At 36.9% G+C, this 23332-nt stretch overlaps 1 protein-coding gene and 2 long non-coding RNA genes across 3 annotated transcripts in view; 1 reads left to right on the plus strand and 2 right to left on the minus strand.

Moving 5' to 3' along the window:
• Positions 1 to 369: 369 nt before the first annotated feature.
• Positions 370 to 23332, minus strand: part of LOC139128470 (phosphatidylserine synthase 1-like) — a 38908-nt gene continuing 15945 nt past the window's right edge. The window contains 9 exon segments of the mRNA XM_070694245.1: positions 370 to 1020; positions 3133 to 3245; positions 3979 to 4153; positions 4360 to 4456; positions 4459 to 4471; positions 5523 to 5604; positions 6023 to 6082; positions 7367 to 7518; positions 8083 to 8241. Coding sequence (XP_070550346.1) covers positions 4114 to 4153; positions 4360 to 4456; positions 4459 to 4471; positions 5523 to 5604; positions 6023 to 6082; positions 7367 to 7518; positions 8083 to 8241 — 603 coding nt within the window. The 3' untranslated portion in view covers positions 370 to 1020; positions 3133 to 3245; positions 3979 to 4113.
• Positions 14775 to 19251, plus strand: LOC139128479 (uncharacterized). The gene is made up of 3 exons (XR_011551313.1): positions 14775 to 15108; positions 16403 to 16610; positions 17573 to 19251. It is a non-coding gene; the product is annotated as an uncharacterized lncRNA (long non-coding RNA).
• On the minus strand, positions 18869 to 21774 carry LOC139128478 (uncharacterized). Its single transcript, XR_011551312.1, has 2 exons — positions 21578 to 21774; positions 18869 to 19397 (listed from the first exon to the last, which is right to left on the minus strand). It is a non-coding gene; the product is annotated as an uncharacterized lncRNA (long non-coding RNA).

Genomic DNA, 23332 nt, shown 5'->3' on the forward strand with positions numbered 1-23332 from the left:
TTTTCATGTAAATTCCTGATAAGGTCGTGGTCGCACAGTTCATCCTTGCATGCTGAATGAGTTTCAAAGCACATATTTATTCAATTAGTGATGTTAGTATGATTTGACTCGCCATATCAACATTGCAGCCAACTGCAGTACATGAAATACTCCTGAGTTACACAAACAGCAAAAGGGATTCTTAAAGCTTTGATTGGACATTAGAAAGGGCAAAAATTAACACTCTTTCTCCCAAGTTTCATTTTTTTGTATGGTTTAGCTATGGGCCGTGGTAAAAAGAGGATTAAAGGTGACTTAACAGCACTCTCACACCCTCTATCAAACACATACACACATTGAAACATGGGCATTAACTTTTCTATTCACTTTTTTAATAACCAACATAAATAAAATATGTCTTACACTTAAGTTAACCTTAAGAAAATTATGTTAATAAAAATTCCTCAAAATTGCAAAGAATAAAATCAATACAATAGCTCTCTCATTAATTCATGTAAATCCCTGATAAGGTGATGATCACACAGTTCATCCTTGCATCCTGAAAGATTTCTAAATTGTAGAATTTGGACTGGTAAACCATGGTGGACAAAGGGATAAATTCCATATGTCTGGAGGTGTTTACATAAATAAAATGTGTCCTACATTAAAATTAATGGTAAGAAAAATTACGTTAATAAATATTTGTCAAAACACAAAATAAATACACAGAAAAGAATGAAATGATTATTGCTGAGGAATTACATAGCTTTCTGTATGGAAATTGATTGATCGACATCTTGTTGATGGTAGACTACATCGTTTTCTTTTTTTAACCATCCTACTAAAAACACCCTTTTCATCTAATCTGTCATCTAACTGCTTTATCAACTGATTCAGTGGTTCTGCCCTCCATGCTGGTGTTTTCAATATAACAACATTTTCTTCATCACATGGCACTTCGTCTGACATCAGCTCAGCTTTAACATTTTTCCAGAAGTCTTTTTCTTCTTCGCTTATCACTCTCACTCTTCTTTTCAAAGTCTGTAAAGAAAATAAAAAAATTAATGAACAAAGGAATATTCATCTCACTACAACAATTTAAATTTAAATTTTTACTCGAACAATTTTTACTCGCCTACTAAATCAGGCCGAATCTGCAGTGATATGCTTTAGTGTCATATTCAAGGTATAATACGCCTCGGGGGAAATATTCCGACCCTGATAATTCTACCATTCTTTTCTGACTTATCACTTGTGGAGAAAGAAAAACTTTTGTATTCACCGTCTTAGGGGCCGTGGATAATTACAACACATGCACTGCAAACATAACTTCCGCGTTTAGGGGGAGGGGGTTTGGCTGTATTTCGACTACCATGCACAAAAATCGCACTTCATATTTTCATATCAACATCTCGCTACATGTTTTTCTGCATCGCAATATATCGCTATACTGTTTGGCATGTACCAGTGGTGGATTTGGTCAAGTATTTCTGTCTGTTGGTTCTCCACTAGGTGACTGGATGCTTTATGTTGTGGGTTCGAACCCGATTGAAAACACTGTATATTCTTAACCATGTAATTACAGATTGTGCATAGGTATGATACAGGATAAGGCTGGGTTGGATTTTCACACTTCCAAACTTTCGTTTAGGAGAGGGGTTGAGGCCAAACGCACTTTGTTTCGTTTACAGTGCACATGCTTTAATTATCCACGGTCCCTTAGTTTTTAGAAAATCCTAAATTTAATTTTTCGTCATAGAGTTAACACAGGGATGATGGCCATTTTGAATTTTCAAATATCGCAAAATGTTGGGTAATTTGTTTCAATAGTTCCAAACTATGCAAGGTGACCCCCGATTTTTATTCTTGATTTGGGAAAAGAATGGTGTAAAGTTTGAGCAAATGTTCAAGTCTTTCCCTTTTGAAGCGCTTACTACCTTAAATGACACATTCTGGGAAAATACCAGAAATTGTCATATGTGCTGCAAATGTGAGAAGAGAACCTAACAGGCTGACAACCTAACATACTTCTTAAACTTGAACATCTCCACTCTAAAATACACATCAATTGTGGATATTGTAAGGACTGTGACAAGAAATTTAGTTGATACATGGAACCAAAATACTAATAAAGAGTGAAAATGATATACTGAGGCTTACATGTGAAATCTTTGTAATGGATGCTATGTTTGTTTATTAGGTTCTACTCAGCCAAACATACAAAGTTAGATGAAAACAAGCTCTCAATAATGCCAATGGATGAACATAGATAACTGCCCCCTTCAAGAATGAACTGTGCAGTGAAGCCTCTTCTTGATGACTGCTTTACTTATTCACCACACTTCTCTCAAAAACTGATTACTTTCACAATTTTTGAACCTGTTTGAAAGTAGAAAAATACCGCAATTATACGGTGTTGCTCAAATTTGATCAGAATTGGTACATACCAAAGATCAACAATAAGTGTTATTTCTATCTATTCAGTGCGGAAAATTATACGTTGATGTTATGACAATTTCTGCACAGTACAACCAGAAAAACAACAAAAATATTTAAACCAGAAAATTAAGAATGACAAAAGTAAATAAGGTCTGAAACTTTAGGTACTGAAGGTCAACTTTAGCAACATGCATAGCAGAGAATCTTTCAACCATGGATGTACAAAAATAGACATCCATTGTTTCAGCAGATCTGTTAATATGTCACAGTTCATAAACAATGACAGAATGACCAATTAGCTGTTTAAAGTTACTGCTACCACTCACAAACATAATAGGTACCCTGCATACAAATAGGTTGAAGGTCAAAATCCTCTTAATCAGATGTGTGGGCTGATTCAGTTTACTGCACCATTCCTGCACACATTTGCAGGATTTCCCTTTTTCTTACCTCATTTGCACATTTTTGAACAAATTCACATCTCAACCCCTATATCTACCTGTACAAACCAAATACTGAGACGGTAGCTAGCGGTATGGGAGCCTTTGTGTGTGACGGACATACATCCGCACATACATACCCACAAATATAGAGACATACAGACGCCACCGACTCATCATACAAGCTCTTTTTGGTATTTATATATAAAACCAAATATGAGCTAAAAATTTAAACAAAAGACAGATTCACAAATCATTTAAAAAGTTTTGCTACCTGCCATCTTGCTGTATTTCCAATTCTTCTGTTCTTGTTTTTCCTTTTCAATGCCAAATCACTTGCTTCTCTTTGCTTCAATCTTGAATTTTCCTAACTTCTGCGAATGGCCACTGAAAAAAATTAGCAACGAGTTACTTTTTACTGCCACACATGATATTATTTTCAGAGAAACATTCACATTCAACTACAATGGGAATGTCTGCTTATTTGGGTTCCCTTTCAATCAAATTTAGGAGTGTCTCCATATACATATACCCTGGTTTGTCTAATACATAGCAAATGTCCCCTTACAATGGTTTGTGATGAAAACTTGGCAATACGAGAACAAGTCATACATCTAAAGCGAGGAGATATCAACACTGTCAGGGATAACTATAGTCTTGGCGGTAATATCAGTAAATAACAAAGAAATCAACTCTACAAAAGTTAAAATATTGTCTCAAAGGAGGTCACATGTAATGAAAATTACACTACACATTAATACAGTATATTCATGTGGACTTATCACTTTAGCTTTAATACCAAAACCATGCTACAGTTTGAGGGTTTACAAAAATGAAAAGGTTACAGTACTGGGAGGTAAATTTATCACTGAAGGCTGGGGATTAAGTTACCTGCCGACATTTTCATTTCAAAATCCAATACATGGAATGTTAATTATTCTGACATTTTAAAATGATGTGTTTGTAAAAGTATTTAAAAATTTTCGAGATTTAGGTGAAAAAATGAAATTGATAGAGTCAAAACTGAGCTATTGAAGCAAACATGTGAAGCAGACTTTCACTATAAGAGATAGATGTGGGAAGATAGAGTGAACAAACGACAGAATGAAACAATTGTTACTTTTGATCAATCTTCTCTAGTCTGTTTCTTCTTCTCATTCTGTAGGAATTGACTTGTCCGTTGCGCACATGCTCAGCGTGATCATTCTCCATGTCATTGCCATAGTTACTGTTGTTGCAATGGATGGCTTGAGTCTCAATCTGTCATCATATCCATTTTGTGGAGATAGTACCACCTGTGAATGGACAGATACATGTATTCAAAATCAGCATGCTCTACAAATTTTAGGATTTCATGTCGATTTCAGAATTTCTTTACATTTCCTTGAGTAAGGCCCAACACTAGTGCATGTGACATGGAAAATTTTCTTGTGTCAGAGATAGTACACTTGACAATATTTCTGTTTGATGAGGGGGATGGGACATGGGTATGGTGACTTACCTAATAGTAGGGGCCACGATGACTGCTATGAGAAATATCCTTATAACATTCAATTGGTGACCAGTTGGTATCAGAAATATGTGTTTCAAGAAAAAGTATTCAGTTCTGTCACCTGTGGAAACAGAAAGAACAACAACTGTGTTTAGCATTGTCTACAGTCTTGTACATCGCAGAGAAATAACATGTATTTTCAAGCACTGGTGCGGAATTGATGTTTGTAATGACAAAGATCATTTTTATAATAACAAAAATATTCTATACGTGGAGACAGTTCCTTGGTCTTTGTATCATACAGCAATCCTTAATCACTGGTCTCTGCATTAATGTTGACTATTTACGTGATGTTAGTCCTTTGTCTTCTTTTGAAATGTCTGTAGAGTCAATTCTTTTAGAGATAATCTGCCCCTTTAAACAAATTCATCTGTTGACAGATACAGAGAACCTGCCCTGACAGTGTTTTGTATAAGGCATTAAGCTGATCAATGTTACCAAGTGTCCTCAATCATTATACCAAGGCCTCCTTAACGTTTCCACCCCTATGTCCCAGTATGGAGGTCCAAGATCACAATTGAAAACAACAGATTTGGACTAAACCATGCTAGTAAAAAGGTAGAATGCAAGTATATATACTCTAGTAGGAGACTGGGGAAAGCAAAAATGCAAATGGAAATTCTAAATCAGTAATAGGCCTCTGTCTTCTCTAATGAAACAAAAGCACTGACAGCTTATGAAATTATACCCTCAATGACATGGATGAGGGGACAATGTGGATATTTTCACCAAATTCACATATCTGAACGTGCTTACAGGCAATACCATTGGTATTATTTGTTGGGGTCGTTAGAATGCATGACTAAACAACTTGAGTTAAGTGTAATATCTTTGGATTGATAATACTTGCTGTAAAAATACAGGGCAAACCATGACTCTACCATGCATAAAATAACTTAATAAGTGTAACATTACGCTTGACACTTTTTAAAATCTTTGTAAATTCTGTTACACAGGCAGCATTAGACTGAAAATCCATCACAGAGATCTAATAGCTGAACAACTGGTATTGCTTTCTGTGTGTACTTCTGTCTGGTTTATGCACTCAAAATAAATCTATAAAAAGCAAAAACACAGAGTCATAAATTTAAATGCACCTACTGATATCTTACCTGCCACATCACTAGAAGAATATAAACAGCAACCACTCTCATACATGATGAATTTGGGTCTAACCATCTTACATGTGTCCAACTACCAGAAGAAAGGAAAAAATAAATTGATATTGTATTAAAGAGTAAACAGCATGTTCTCCAAAATCCACAAGTCTTGCCTTTGACAAAGCAATATCGAACAGACAGGTGTAAAAAGAACCATATCAGATACAAGAGCAAAACAGATTTTTGTTCAAAAATTTGCAAGTTGCTATAGAGGGCGCTCTACAAAAGGCTAGCTTTACCTGTATGTCAATACCTTCTGTTTTCATGTACTGTATAGAGGCATGGATTTCGAATCAAGAACTGACAGTCATGTTTGGAATTACAGAGGACTTTTCCTCTATTTCTTTGAATAATCACTTTTATGAAACTCATAGGGTTGCTAAATAGAGCGATAGCTTTCTTTGAAGATTTTATTCAGATTGATTCCTATGTTTTATGAGATTTATTCTCACCTTGCAGGAGTAAATTGAAGCACAGCTCGCCGTATTTTACCTGATGTGGAATGTATATCTCTGAAACAGACATAAGAAACAATGAGAAAATGAAAAATGCAAAGAACACACAAATCTGCTTGAAAAGTTCTGTATAGATTTATAATGCATAATAACATCAATACTCTGGTTTCATTAAAGTTTGCAGTGAACCCCACACAAATGTGATCATCATACCCAACTTGACAATTTCTGGACAGCACAAATAGTTGCTCTTTTTGAACATTACCAAATTTATCTATATGGTTCTTCTAAAGAACAAAGATTGCCCTTATGAAAGACTGTACAAAATTCTATAGAGTTTTATAGCTTCCTGATATTCTGTAGATATCTATAGAAGTTCTCAAGAAGTGTATAAAGTTTTGACCCCATTTTTTATGGAATTCTATCGAAAAACAAGATTCCAAAGGATTCTATAGAAAATTTTTTCATAAAGGTGACTTTTCCTATTGACCCTGTATAATGAAAGTAAGAATGCTATGCTCATACTGAAATAGCAGTGCAAGTGATGTGTATTGCTGTTTCAGAATGTCAAATGTTTATGGCTGATAGTTTTATAGAGTACATTTATTTATTTGTGACCCAATGTAAAGTTTATATGCTGTATACAGTATGGGTTCATGTCTTATTATTATTATTATTAATCTTTATTTAACTCGATAACTCCATAGGTGAAACACCTCTTTTCGTGGAGGTCGAATAGATAAAAGAAAGCATAGTACACTTTACAGCACAAACATGAAACACAAAAACACAGAAGTACAAATATATATAAAAAAAACTACGAAAAGGCATCAGACAAGTAAGTATTATACAAAAAGTTGTTACAAGATTTCTTAAAACTAGTCAGTGACTCAGAGTCCCTCATTGATTTGGGGAGATTGTTATATTCATCCACACCCGCATCTGACAAGGTGTTCTGATAAAGAAGTGTACGTGCCTTGGGAACTTCAAGGAGGTTCCGATTGGAAGAACGAAGTGATCTTGAAGGGATGTAATTATTGAACATACTGGTTATGTAGTCAGGGGTTAGATTGTGAGTTGCTCTGTAAATTTGGGCCATACGGTTACAACGGAGTTTCAAGTTAATAGGCAGCCAATGAAGCTGAGTATACATTATTTGAAAAGTGGAAAGAGGCGGAACAATGTCAAGAATAAGTCTCATTGCACGTCTCTGTAGACGCTCCAATGCATAGATATTGCTATTGGAAGTAAAGCTCCAAACATTAGAACAGTAATTGATGTGTGGTGAGATGAAACAGTAATAAAATAGTCTGAGTGTTTTCCCCTGATGATGAAACTTACTTGATGCTTTCCCAATGAAAGTTACTCATTTCCAGTTTCTTGCACACAAACATTCCCAGCCAGATTCCCAGTCCATTGCACACCAAGACATCCAGGATCAATTGATCCCACCAACACTCGGCAAAGTTTGGAAGTAAATGAGCAAAAGCAACCTGTAAGATGGTATCAAAAGTACTTTGATTGTAATCAGGCGAAGCACAAAGCTTCTCATAATTCTGATAGCATCTGTGTTTATACATTTATAGATAAAATTTTAACAAACACATCTGATTGTATAAGTAATTACATGAAAGCTGATTTCATGTGTATGTCACAAGCATATACTCTTATAAAAAATACTTCAGAATGCTGCGTTTCAAATTCTAAATGTTTTCAAGGCATTTTTCCTCAATACACATAAGATACACTTGTTCAAAACTGCACACCTTACAAGAGTCCTTTGTGATGGATACCATTAATGAATAATGATTACATCTGGCGTATCAAAGCAATTATTTCAGAATCTATTGCCATATCTGAATGTCTCTCTCTGCTCAGGCAAATCAATAAACATCTCAACATCTGCTGAACTTTAAGTCAGAGGCCATTGGGTATTCCTAAAGTTAACTTGATACAATATATATAATACCTATACACATACATTGTACATGGATTTAGGCTTGAATTTCTCACTGAGATTAGAACAAAATGAATTTCTTAGCAATGAATCAACTAACCTCAGTAATCTCCCACGTCACACTGATTGTCCAACATATCCCATAATGCCTCACTAATAGTGCTTTTAACGCCCAACCAGAGAAATGTGCAAATGCAAATATGTCCATATGACTCCAGATTCGCTCTAATGTAACAACGGAACAGTTAACTGCATATTCCTGAAAGAAAAATGTGATGTATCAGACAGTTTGGTAAAAACAGTCATTATTATAGTCACAAATACGTCAATCACTAGTAATTTCATAACATATTTGTCACTGCATAATAAAATGCTATTGACGGTAAAATTTTAATTTTCATTCTGAAAGCTCATGTATTAGAAATTATTACAGAAATTAGCTTATCAAGGCCATACCTCAGATTAGAGAGTGAAATGTTAAATGGCACAAGCCTGATAATATACAGAGTACATTCAGTGAATTAATTAACTTTAGTTGACACATTTTCGTTAAAAATCCAGTTTCAAGTAAGAACAGTTAACAATGTATCAATATTTGGCTTGTCTGCTGTAACTTTTGATGCTTTTTTTAATATAATCGGTTTGTTACGTGCAGAGAAAACGAACAAAAGGGTGAACTCAGCAGTTAACGTTTAAACAAAATTTATTACGAAAATAAAACTAATTGCTAAGTCAGGGATAGAGTACAAGCTTTAAAAGTGTACAGACTACTTATCTCAGCTGGGACGGCAAAGCTCCAGTCTCAGAGTTGTAACAGTCAGTTGGATGAATGAACAGTCCTTGCAGGCTTGAAGCTGCACAAAGTCCACAGTATAAATCCAGCGTTGGCAGTGAAGGTCTTGAAAAGTCTTGAGAATGACTACTGCTGGAGTTTAGTAACACACAAGAGACACGATCCCAAAAGTCTGACTGGAAGCTGAGCACGTCCCTTTTATAAAGGCATATAAGAACAATCTAGAACTTTTATTGACATGCTAATTACTGTTCTAAAATTATCTCCCTTACACAACTAATCAACTTTCCAGAACATTCCAAACATGACTAATTGAATTCAAGGTTGTGAGTCATCAAGGGCAGTGACCTTGAGAATGTTCTAGACTAATTGAACTCAGGTCATGATGAGTGTGGGGGAAATGACCTACATAACACACCCCCTCTTCAAAAAAGAAAATTTTTCAAAGAAAAATCTTTCTTTTACAAATGTAATCTTAAAAGGAATTAAGTACTCAAATTTTGTGTTACTCTAAAGTAAAATTTCTTGAAAGTGAACAACAATAAACTCTAAATACGAGAGAGACAGTCTGCAATTAAATTGTCTCTGCCTTTGATATGTCTAATGTCAAGATTAAACTCCTGTAACATTAAACTCCATCTTAGCAATCTCTGATTTTTGCCTTTAAATTTCTGCAGAAAAACAAGAGGGTTGTGATCAATATAAACCACTATTGGCTGATTTGAAGAAGTAACATAAACTTCAAATGCTGTAAAGCTAATATCAAAGATAAACACTCTTTTTCAATTGTAGAGTAGTTTCTCTGGGATTTGTTAAATTTGCGTGAAAAATAGCAAACAGGATGTCCCATGACTATCTTCTTGCAATTTGTTGTTGGAAAACTTGAAATGGCACTGATTTGGCATAAAGTATGCACGGCAAAGTCCGGTTATTTTTACTGAGTTCGATAAAGTCATTGTCCAGCAGGTATTTGACTTCTTCCTGGAGATATTCGCTTTTGTTGGATTCAGTCTGTATGGATGTTGTTTTACAGGCTTACTGTCCCCAACATCAACGTCGTGATAGATGACGTTCGTCCTCGTTGGAACATCTTGAAACAGGTGTTTATATTCGTGGAGCAGTTCTTTCACCTGTTGTTGTTGTTCTGGCTGGAGGTGTGCCAACTTTGTAGACTCCAGCTTCTCCAGGATTTCTGAGTTCTGAAGCTTGACCGAGCCCAGCTTTGAGTTTAGAGTATTTTCACTCAAGTCAGTTTCAGTATCACTATCTTCATAATGGTTTGAACTGACTGCACTGACAGGCTGAGTTATAGTAGGATTATCCCTATCCAAATATGGCTTAAGCATATTTATGTGACATAGCTGTTTTTGTTTTCGCCTGTCAGGTGTTATTATGATGTAATTTAAATCACTCAATTTCTTATCAATTAGGTATGGCCCAAAGTAACGAGCATGGAGTGGTTTGCCAGGAACGGAAGTAGAACAAGAACTTTTTGACCTGGTTTAAACTTCCGTTTTGAGGTGCTTTTATCATATTTGGTTTTCATTGACTGCTGAGATGACTCAAGATTTTCTCTGGCTAATTCACATGCTTTAGAGAGTTTTCGTACGAAAATCTGACACATATTGCAAAATATTCAGACAATCATCATCGTCTGATAGGAATTTCTCTTTAACGAGCTTAAGTGGGCCACGGACTGTATGTCCAAATACAAGCTCAAATGGGCTAAAACCAAGAGACTCTTGAATTGACTCTCTAACAGCAAAGAGCAGAAAATGAATTCCTTCATCCCACTGCTTCTCTGTGTCAAAACAGTAGGTCCTAATCATGTTTTTCAAAGTTTGATGAAATCGCTCAAGAGCACCCTGACTTTCTGGATGATAGGCGGATGACCTATACTGTTTAATGCCTAGCTGATCCATTACTTGTTGAAAAATTCCAGACATAAAGTTGGAGCCTTGATCGGACTGGACACATTTAGGGAGGCCAAATAAAGTGAAAAATTTGACTAAAGCTCTCACTATAGTCTTTGTCTTTATATTTCTCAGTGGTATGGCTTCTGGGAACCGAGTTGATGTACACATTATTGTCAGCATGTACTCATTTCCTGATCTTGTTTTTGGTAGGGCCCAACACAGTCTATTAGATATCCTACTAAATGGTTCTTGAAATGCAGGAATTGGCTGTAAAGGGGCCTTTGGAATGGTCTGATTTGGCTTTCCTACCATTTGACATGTGTGACAAGTTTTACAGAAATGTGCTACATCCTGCCTGAGATTAGGCCAATAAAAGTGACTGAGAATTTTATGATAAGTTTTCCTTACTCCCAAATGACCAGCCCAGGGCGTTTCATGGGCCAGGCGCAATATTTCAGCACGATAGGGCTTTGGAACCACAATTTGATGTTTTATAGCCCAGTCGTCATCAACCAAGACATCTGGAGGTCTCCATTTACGCATGAGAATACCAGACTTTGTATAATAGGAACAGAGCTATCTGAAGTTTTATCTTCATCATCTACCCTGTCAAACAAACACAAAATATCTGGGTCTTTGTGTTGTTCTGCAATGAGATTTGATCTAGAAAATGTCTGACTTTGGTCAGCAGAAGTTTTACTGGAAGTTTACAATCCACGAGGGATAACGGAATGATCCGTGTCAAACACCTGACTGAGAAAGGTGTCATTTAAGTCAACATCTGTGACATTATTTTTGAGAGTATTTTGATTCTCAAAGTTTTCTTTGACATGGCTCGAGTAATGGCACATGATGGGAAAAGGCCGGGAATGTCTTCCTCTATTGGCTCTGGATTTTGATCTAAACTAGGATTATCAGTCACAAGTGGATTAGTAATGACCTTGTCCCCAGCAAGGTCGTTTCCAAGAAGAAGGTGAATCCCTTCAAAAGGCAAAAAAGGCCTAATACCTAAAGTCACAGGTCCAGAAACAAAGTCCGAAGACAAATAGACATTATGGAGAGGAACAGTATGTAGTCATTACAATCTACCCCCTTAATAAGAACTTTAGAACCTGAAAATGACTTTTCAGAAAACGGCAGGGTATCTGCCAACAAAAGAGACTGGGAAGCCCCGGTATCTCTTAAAATTTTGACAGGGGTAGCGGAAGAGAAATCACTAGAAAGTGATATAAAACCATCATGAATAAATGGTTCGAAAATACCCATAATGCTATCTTGAAAAGAATTGACCTTGACCTCATTAATTGGGGATGAGAGGGGTTTAACCTCAGAAAATGTGTTGCACACATTATTAGACTCTAATTGAGTTGATGAAGAAATAAAGCCGGTGGGCTTAGATCCACTTTGACCACTTTGACCTTCACGTTTTCTTTTCAATTTGAAACACTCTGACATTAAATGGCCGTCTTTCTTACAATAATTACAAGAAAGTGTACCGAACTGTTTGTCAGAAGGAGATTGAGACTTGGGATCTGATGATGTGGGAGTGTTACTTGAACTCTGTGAACTGTTGTCATTTGATTTCTACTGTCCTTTGAAAATTCTTGGATGAAAAGGAGGAGTTAAATTTACCTGCATTGTTTCTGTAGGAAAAGGACTGGGATGGTTTGCTGAGAAATGAAGATTTGTGGGTCAATGAATAATCATCGGCCAAACGTGCAGCAACCTCTAATGTATCTGCCTTTTGTTCATTGATAAACGTCTTGATGTCACTCCGGATGCACCTTTTAAATTCCTCAATCAAAACAACTGTCGTAATTTGTCATAATTCTGACTGACCTTTTCCGAAGAACACCAACGATCAAACAGTTGTTCTTTTGTTCGAGCAAATTCAACATAAGTTTGATCCTTCACCTTCTCACAATCCCTAAATTTCTGACGGTAAGCTTCAGGCACCAACTCGTAGCCCTTGAGAATTAATTCCTTCACAGAATCATAATCTGAAGCCTGCTCTACTGACAACTGAATGTAAATTTCTCTGGCTTTACCCACCAAAGCACTCTGCAAAAGCATAGACCAGGACTCCTTAGGCCAATTCAGACTCTGAGCAATTTTCTCAAAATGGAGAAAATATTTATCAACATCCTTTTCTTGGAAAGGGGGAACTAACCTGAAATGCTTAGTGATGTCAAAATTGTCTGAAGGGAAGAATTTTCCTGACTTTCCAAGCTCTAAACGTCTCATTTCTAACTGCAGTCGGTGTGCAGCTAATTCTCTTTCCTTTTCTTTTTCCTCTCTTTCTTTCTCCCTTTGTCTTTCTTCCATTTGCAATTCTTTTTCTTTCATTTCCAATTCCCTCTCTTTCTGTCTTTCTTCCATTTCTAATCTTTCCTGCCTTTCTTTTTCTTTCTGTCTTTCTTCTTCCATTTGCAATTCTTTTTCTTTCATTTGTAATTGCATTTGTATTTTTTCTTTTTCTAATGCCAATTTTTTAAGCTCCAAATCTGCCTGAATTTCTAATTCTAATTTTTTGAGTTCGAAGGAAGACTCAGGCTCATAATCTTTTAAGGCAGACTCTTCAAAATGGCCAGAATTAACTAAATGTTTTGCAATCTTGAATTGAATTTCTCGCTTGCGCATAGATCTTTTGACTTCTACTTTAAGGAAATTGGCCAGTGCTATGAGGTCGTCTTTTCTGAGAGAATTAAATGTGTCCTGATCAAGGTCATCCATAAATTCGTCTGGCTTGAATTCCGCCATGATTGAATTTCGCTGAGTTCACAGTATACAGTAGTTTTGAAAGGCAGGCAAAATGTTGTCAAACGGCTCAAAATATTCGTCTCCCGGACGAGCCCCCAATTTGTTACGTGCAGAGAAACGAACAAAAGGGTGAACTCAGCAGTTAACGTTTAAACAAAATTTATTACGAAAATAAAACTAATTGCTAAGTCAGGGATAGAGTACAAGCTTTAAAAGTGTACAGACTACTTATCTCAGCTGGGACGGCAAAGCTCCAGTCTCAGAGTTGTAACAGTCAGTTGGATGAATGAACAGTCCTTGCAGGCTTGAAGCTGCACAAAGTCCACAGTATAAATCCAGCGTTGGCAGTGAAGGTCTTGAAAAGTCTTGAGAATGACTACTGCTGGAGTTTAGTAACACACAAGAGACACGATCCCAAAAGTCTGACTGGAAGCTGAGCACGTCCCTTTTATAAAGGCATATAAGAACAATCTAGAACTTTTATTGACATGCTAATTACTGTTCTAAAATTATCTCCCTTACACAACTAATCAACTTTCCAGAACATTCCAAACATGACTAATTGAATTCAAGGTTGTGAGGTCATCAAGGGCAGTGACCTTGAGAATGTTCTAGACTAATTGAACTCAGGTCATGATGAGTGTGGGGGAAATGACCTACATAACAGTTTTATGGATAAAATACACTCTTGTTATAGACTACTTAAGATATCATGTACCCTACATATTCCTAGTTCCTAGTAGTCAACTTGTCAATACACTACGTATCAATATTTCTATGTATGTTACATTTGTGTGTGATGACCGTATTACATGTCAACTGCTCAAATAGATGACTGAATTTTAGTTAGGACTAGAATTCAGTTGTTCAGATTTTCCATACAATGCATTTTGTTTGTTTTTCAACAAAGTTAGGGGGGCAGAAGAAGAAAATGTTTGGTTTCTACACCAAAATTAATGAAAATAAATTTAAGAGTTACATTTATACAATAAGATCTACAGAAAGACATGATAAAAAACTTTTCATTTGCGATAATTGAAGAAAAGCTTTTACATAGATTTTGCTACAATAGAATAACAGACGTTTTACTGGAAACAGCGTTAATGTTGGAACATGTATTTAAAATAATGCTGACCTTCAAAAGTAGGAAAGTAGGTTGGAGTGACATTTTGAGTCACATGCAAATACTGTCTTCACCATAAGGGGTTGTGATGACACATTTCAAAATCCTAACACACATGTAATTCAAATAAGCAGGGGACACACTAATGACAACCAAATTACTGTTTTTTATTTTTGCATTGTATGATACAAAATAGCACATTTAAAGGCCCGTGAGCTGTAACTTTTAACATTTTATTTACCCTAAAATAACCCCCAAACGTCTCGAATGTTGATTGAATTCTTGCAATTAAGCGATATACCCTTCAACTAACATACTAGGACAGTCACAAACGACACAGAACGCAAGGAAATTCTCGCGATATCGCCTCATTTTAAATGTACCGCGCCATTTCGCAAAAGCAGTCACGTGACAAAGAACACAGCAAATGCAACGTCACACGGAGGACGAGAGCGGGATCTTACTGTGTGATACTGCGCGATGTGGGAGCGTGACCCCATTCGCAACTCGACAACAATGGAGTCTACACATGAGGTAATGTAACTTAGCTTATGTCTATTTTGTAAACAAACTCACGTGTTTTCTGCCCCCTCAAACCTAGTATTTAATGCTGATTGTTCTCCAGTTCGATGTTTCATTTGAACAAAGAGGGTGTTACAACAGTTGTAGGCATAAACGATGCGATTGAAATGACAAGGAACTAGAGCTTGTTTGTGAATTTGGCCCGGCCAGGCGGCCGCTGGTCGAAGTCCGGTAAAGCGTACGGGTAGCTGCCCATAGGCTAGCGTACGCTAGAGTCTCGTTGTGGTTCGTTGTTTCGCATGGATTTCCAGAACTAGTAATTCGTTTTGAATCTGGATTTACCCAGAATGGTTTTCAGTTAGCGATACGCCGTTCGGGTTTTGTAATTACGAACGTATTCGATTATATTTGGCTTGAGTGAGCCATGCGCATGATGCGTGAACCATGAGCGGCATTGACCAAATGCAGTCGATCTTATTTCTGAACACTGTCAATTTCCGAGTCATTTTGCAAACGGATTACTTACTTCACATAGATTCGGAATTATTGTGTGAATAACCTTGAGTTTAACAATGCCTTTCGTGTGTTTTTAGTCAGCTCTAATCGAACTGTTGAGACATACGGCCCCGATCCTACTTCTATGTTTGAGAGGACGAGTTTAGCAAGCTTCGTGATGATTACGGTAGCATTACAACCATGGAGGTAGAAAGAAAGGTACAAGGCGGCTGTGTGATGTGTAGTACAGCTGTAAACTTATGCCAACTCGTTTTAGAAATTTTCTTTTCAAAGCGATGAATTTTGAGCATGGAGAAAACGGCGTTGTTTGCACTTGTGACTATAACGTTGCTATGGTGATACAAAAACAAGGACACACAGCTGTTTTATTGTGATTTGTATTTTCGCCATGGCTTTTGATTGAAGTACAATTTGCTGGGAAATTTGAAGGGTAAACAACACATTTTCAGTGGATTTCTCTAGGGTCTATGATACAACATAAATGACAAAGGTGGTCCTTTTATGCAGTGGCTTTGAAAATGTCAAATATATATGTTATGCATCAAAAGCATATTTCCTTCCAAATTTTTAGTCTGACTTTACACATCTTAATTTCCACCAAGAGTTAACCTACAGTTTACTTGCCATGTTATGGTCAAGAATTAAAGTAAAGTGTCAACTACTTACTTGGCTTTGTTTAGAAGAGAAGATGGTAACAAAGAAAAACTCAACACTGATCAGCGACCGGCAGAGTGCAGTATATCTACATTTGAATCTCCTTTGTAATTTTTCTGATTCTTTCATTTTGCAGACATCACCGACTGATTCTACTGATAGTTCTGTAATAACTGAATCCCAAGCAAGAAGAGGGAGACAGGGGTAGAGGGAGAGGCACAGGGAAGAGGGTGAGGACAGGGATGCAGAGGTTTGGGCAGAGGAAGAGGGGCTAGATGGGAAGGCTTGTGACAAGAGCAGATGAGGCATTGCGAGATGTGCAGCAACGGAAAAATACTCTTCATGTAAGTAAATTTTTGCTTTGTATACACACCGTGATAATGGGGCATACAGATTGACATCAGCATATAGCCATCGCAATAATATCATCTTCTTTTCAGGAGATGCTGCAGAAAATGACACCAGAACAGAAGCATGATCTTCTGTTGCAGGTGGTTGAGAGGGACATAAGTTTAATATTTGACTTTGCAGTCCTATCTGAACAGGCTGGAGGATCCCATCCTGGACCTTCATAAAGCAGTCAGGATTGATGTGTCCGTCAAAACTGTCGGCAGATGTCAACCCTTGCTGAGAGAAAATGTTGTGGGGAGGTGCCTGGGCTCTGTATCTCCAGATTGCTAGTCAGCATGTTTATGAACTGAATGCAAACAAGCAGACAGTTTGCCATGAAATTTTTCTAAGAAAATCATCATACAAGTTATTAGGGAATTCCTACTTTAACCATATTGTCCCTACCATGATCATTTATGGGCTGAATTGTGAATTTAATGCAATAAATCCAATCAACTGCAAGTCATCCTTTGCGTTTAGATCAGATCTGGTAACAGTCTTGATGCATATGTAATAATTGTTCTAAATGTGATGAATACCAACTGACTGAGATGGAAAGCCATGTGTGCTGGGCAAATTATTTATGTAATGACTTTTGGATACGTAATGCTCTTGAGTGTTGAGAATGCACTGGCATGGTCACAGAGGAATTCTAAAATGTAAGACGAGACTGTTACATGTGTACATAAAAATCCTCATTTTGGTATTTCAAAGGAAGAACACCTCTCAGAAGATCAGCATAGATACTGTAACAGTGTTACTGTTCTTCCAAAAATATTTTTGAGACAAGCAAACTAGTACCAAACTCAGAACTTTGGGAAAGGAAGTAGAGATCAATGAGAATTTATCCAATAATGGCAAATATAAACAAAAGCAATACATATTGAAACAAATATCATATTTTTCATGATTTCAGAGTTATCTGCCTTGACGAAGGAGTCCTTGCAGTTGCTAGAGCCTATCGGATGGATATGATGGCCACCAATGACTTTGATGACTACCACAAGTGCAACAGGCATGCTGCATACCAGCAATTTATTTTGTGGGAGCATGGGAAACCTGGCGCAGGAAACTTCAGAGTGATACCAGGTTGCTGTGTTTGGGCAATAAGAGATAAATATCCTGATCAGTTTGGTCAATATACAGGGTTCATTCCAACACATTTGCATAAAGGGAATTGCATGCATCATTTTACAAGTGATATAGCCACTAACTGATGACGTCAAAACTGCCATACACGATACACAGTGCCAAAACTTTCAGGGCGTCTGTGTCTTGTGTACAGTGATTTGATGTAATCAGTTTGTGGCTATACCACTTGTAAAATGGTGCTGAATTGCATAATTGTGACAAAATGATAACAAGATATATAGCTCATTTAACCCAAACACAGCAGCTTGGTTACCTCCCATTTGGCACAGTACTTGATATTTCCTATACATGTTAATCATGATTTATACACTCAGAGACTCTTCAGTGAAATCTACAAAGTCTCCCCTGTGTACACAAATTCACAGACTGGTTTCTTTAATTCTGAAAATGTACTTTTAAGGACACCATTCTTCTAAATTGCCATTTTAAATGACTCAGAAAATTATGCTTGATTGAGAGAGGAGATAGTATTTTCATAAATTTCCACTGATTGTGTCCTCAGCCATACAGAATGTGATTGAAAGTAGGGAGACAAGTTGCACCTGTTTCATGATACAAAAGGATATTCCACCAGAAAGACAAAAGAAATTTACATGCTGACTTTTCTATCTAAGAGAATGACCTCTTCAGTTTGTCATAAATTGCTCACCAAAAGTATGGCATTTGTCTAGAGGGTTTGCCTTATTGCTTTCAGGCAGAACTGAAAAAGTTACAAAAATTCTAATGTCGTGTGTAGAAATCAAACCAAATTGTGGGAATTTATTGTGTGGTGTATGTATATATACCAGGGGGAAGTCTCATGAACTGTACTGTTTTAATTTGTTGACCTCAACATATCATGTTTACCGTACCATCCATTGTACCGGTAACTGTTGTGTGTCAAGTAGTTGTGGAGTACAGTTGGCTTTGGCCAAACAACTGTATCACCCTTTCATGGTGATGTGTATTGGTGTGCCACATTTCTCATTTCATGTACAAATTTGAATATCTGCTTCCATCAAATTCATCAATGGCTATCTTCATGTCTACGGAGCAACTGATGTGAATTTTTCACGCAAAGTTTTATATGTACACTTATTGTTGTACACGTTTATTTGCATACATGTCATGTATTTACAGAGACACTCGTCCAATAACCAGGATTTTGCCAGTCCTGGGGACAGACATTCCTCAATGTGACAAGACATTCAGTGCAATCATTGTCCTAATTTTTTTATTTATTTCCTGCCTGAGTTCCCAGTAAAGTACCCGAATTCAGCCTATAAATAGGGGTTAGACCTGAAAGGGATTTACCCTAATTGTACATGAATTTTTTTCTTATTTTGAATGTTTTATCTTGCATGCTTACTGTCTCATTTACTGTAAAAAAGGTGAAAGCTTTTTTTAAGATTGAAAACAGTGACGATGTGTTGAATAAAAGGTAACGTTTTAAAATGTATACAATTGTCATGCTTTTTAAGAAAGTTTACATCTCTACTAAAAGGGAAGATGGTAAATGTACTTTCTGTACATCACAACTTGGGCAGCTACAGCATACTGAAGACACCATTCAATTCACAACATTGCACGGTAGTTTGCAAAACCTGAAACTGAAAGGAATAAAATGTTAGCAGACTTGTGTGATGAAAATTGAAGAAAAAGGCTGAACAATCTAAACATCTGGCATTATCAGTTTTTTGCTTGTCACCATGACCGAATGGCTGAAGTAAGTCTACAATCATGAGGTTTGAGTGTCCATGGATAAACAGAAACACAGTAAGTGAGGCTACCCACAATTCTCCATGATCTGTACACACGGAGATCACTAACTGAACTGAAGCAAATTTCTTCTGTACAGAGAACAACTCAGTCCATATTTTAAAATTCTGGCAACATAGTTCTGTAATCATAATTTTCTGATTTCTCCCTGTGAATAATGAGAAGATCAACCCTTTTCGCGGAGGAGATAGCAATTTTGTAATTTTGTCGACATAGATTTTTGACAGTCATACACAATATTTTCAAGGAAACTAAGGGAATAAGTTGCATCTGTGTTGGTAAAAGAAAGGATATTGATTTTTTTAATGTTCGTAACAAAGGAAATTTGCATGTCTGACAGGTGGTATGATGAGACCATCTTAGTTGCTGATAACTTTATCTTGACAAGCGTGCAATTTTTAGCACCTCCAAACATCGACTTCTCATTCAATTTATTCTTGAATTTTAAACATAATCAATAATTTTGGAACATAGTTTTAACAAATAATCCTGAACTTAAATTGCAAGTTAAAAATTGTTAAGAAACTGATAAAATTGAAAAAGCCTTTAGCAAAAAATATCTGAGTGAACAAATCAGGGGAATTGTGGGTAGCCTCACTTACTGTGAGAAAGTGGTTACTTTACAAATATGTTTACATTATATTTTGGATCAAGACAGATACACTTGTAAAGCAAATGGAATTTTTTACTTTGCTTGAAAGGATCGATAGTTACACCTTAATTGAATCATGTTGAATACAAATCTTAAATCGTCACTTCCTACTACCATAGACCCTCTTTTTTAGTGTCTGTGCTACTACTAACAAGTATTTTCTGACTCATTAAGCAAAGATGTATCCATAGTTCGGACAATTTATACAGAAAGGTTACACAACAGGATACAATTATTTATTTCCCATGACCAGATAAACTGATGATGTGCACGAAATGTCTTGCTGTACTGGCTCAACACAGGTGCAGCCAATTAACAATGCACTTTTAAAGGGGTCATTACTATGACAAGATATATTGTGCATTACAAGTAATGTGAACTGACTAATTTTAAGTCATGAGAGTAATTAATTAGTTGTTCATAATTTGCCCTGTCACTGAAAATTTTTCGACTTGCTCTCCCGCACTCAAACTTCATTTTTACCCCCTCCCCACTTATTTTTGCCTGTTTCCCCTCCCCACTGTCAATTTTTGAAGCTCCCCTGCCCTGTGGCCGAAAAACTTGCCTATTTCCCCTGCCCTGCAAAAAATTCCCCCCTAAATTTCGTCATTCCATTTCCCCTGCAGACATGGAGCTACCTACCCTACCCTGTGATGAAAACCTGTTGATTTCCCCAGCCCTGTGAAAAAATTTCCCCTTAAAACATAATGGCTCAACTTCCCGTCCCCGTTTTAAAAGTAGCTCCCCCTCTCCTCGTTTTTCGCAAAGCCCTGTCCCCGGGACAACCAACCGATATCTGCCCTGCCCGACAATAAAAATAAAATTTGCTCCCCTGCCAGCTAAAAATATGTCCCCTACCCAAGCAAAATTAATAGTTCCCCTGCCCTCAAATATTGCTGTAGCTCCGTTGGCTGCACCTGTCACCACATACGAGAGGCGATGTTTGCCAACTCGTAACATGCGCTTAGAACTGGCGGTATTAAAAACAGTAGCAATAGCAGTCGCTTGGTCCGGGGAGGACAGTGACTGTTTACTTCGATTCTTGTTGTAACTGCGACAAGATGTGTGAAACGATTCAGTACGTAACTCACTGTGTTGTAAAAGCTTACCGTACGCGAGTATGAGATTTTGTTGTGATTTCTATTCAAGCTATGGTGTTTCCTAGCATTTGGAGAGTCAAAAGTTGATCTTTCAAAGGCTAAAACGTGACCTTCTTTGAATATTAATACATGTATAGTGAATTTATCAAGGCATCGTTGCACAACCCAAACCCACAACCCATGGTGCGTCAAGCACTCGCACGCACTATTCGACACGGTATATTGTGTACAGTCACTCGCTGTCCGGTCCTATACTTACCAATCAATTAACTCCTCCGCCAAATCGGGATTTGCAAGCCCTGTTTTTTCCTCTAACTGAAGCCATCTCCCGATCTGGTTTTCGATGTCTAGTTTGCTAAGGCGTTTAGACGCATTACTGCGCTGTTGTCTCCATTCCTTGTCAGAATCCGATATGACCGGGCGTACGTTTCCCACTGTGAGACGCCATTTTCTTGTGAGGAATCTAATGCGCATGCGCAACACTCACACTTTATGTGTACTCTTGCGAACTCAAGCCATGGGCGCCGCCATAATCGGGTGCGGCACCGTTTTATTATTTGACTCGTTCAAAGTTACACGTGCGATTTGAGTACGTGGCCAATAACACGTCTTTGCACACCCTTCAGTAAGTTAATACACATGAATTAATTCTAATTTGAATGTAAAATCATGGAATAATGCAAAATTACAGCTCATGTGCCTTTAGATTGAATTACCAAATTTTCTTCCAATTCACTTTTTACTCTATTTATTTCATACTGAGAAGAAAATAACATATTATTATATGATTTGTTTTCTCAAAAAAGATGAACTTCATGCATTATAGCAAACTGCTAACTACTGTAAAAACCTACATTTTAACTGCGACGCTGGTACTTCTATGAAAGCCTGATTTAAAGTATCTATGGTAGCACAATATTAAATGTAGGTTGATGGATATGTTACCATTATATTAGGTAGCCCATCACAGAGGAAAATGTCTCACATTTTAGTCTGTGTGAAACAAGTATTGGCATAAACACAGTATTTACTTAGTTGATGCCACAGTTTGTCATGTGACTCAGTGTAAACTCTCTACTCCAATTTCACTTTCATCAGATTGGTGAGTATTTGTAGGCAAATAGAACCTTGACCTTCCCATTAAAATCCTGGATTTCAATGTCAGAGGGATATTCCCAATCTAAGTTTCCATGCATCGTATTCCATCATTCAGAAGAGAATTTGGGATATTTGTACAGTTATCAACATGTTTGCCACGAGACAGCTTGAACTCATCAAACTTCCAGCACTTAAATTGTATTGAAATGCACACAATGGAATACCACCACACTGCTGAATGAAGAGCTATTAGTGTACAGCTGGCCTATTGCAATCAATATCGCCTGCTGAGTAAATCATACTACTTAATACACGTTCTGATATATGTACTTTAAATTTATTTACTCCAGTACACACCCATTCTCTCCAATGGTGAAAGTTTTCCTTCATTATATGCACGGAGAGTGTATCCTGCTGATGCACTGATGACAATTTTTACTTTGATTCCATTCAGAAAGCAAACATTTATGGATGGATCAATATTTCACTAAATGAGTTCAATGTTTTGAATTTCATGCCAGCATTTATGGCATATCAGACAATGGATGTTCATTGTGTACAAAAAATGGGCAACACAAAGACATGACAGTTGTTAAAAAGGCCATGGACAAAACAGAAATGAATGATGTTTCAGATATGGCACAGATGTTGCTTTATCAAGATATGCTTTATCAAGGGAAATCTTTCTGTGTAAACAATAACTGCAAGGCATATATTCAGTGTACATTTATGATAGTTTATTTGTCATTAGAATGTACCCATAATTCCTCAGTATCAGTGTGCGGCAATGAACATAAAACAGTTATTTATGCAAAGATTGAGCAGACTTTTAAAATTATACCACACATATCTTTCATTAATATTTCATAGATTTCTGTACTGTAATTGACATGCCTACATCACATTCGTTAGATGT

This window comes from Ptychodera flava, unplaced genomic scaffold (genome assembly GCF_041260155.1).
Source record: "Ptychodera flava strain L36383 unplaced genomic scaffold, AS_Pfla_20210202 Scaffold_55__1_contigs__length_887147_pilon, whole genome shotgun sequence".
Taxonomy (NCBI): Eukaryota; Metazoa; Hemichordata; class Enteropneusta; family Ptychoderidae; genus Ptychodera; species Ptychodera flava.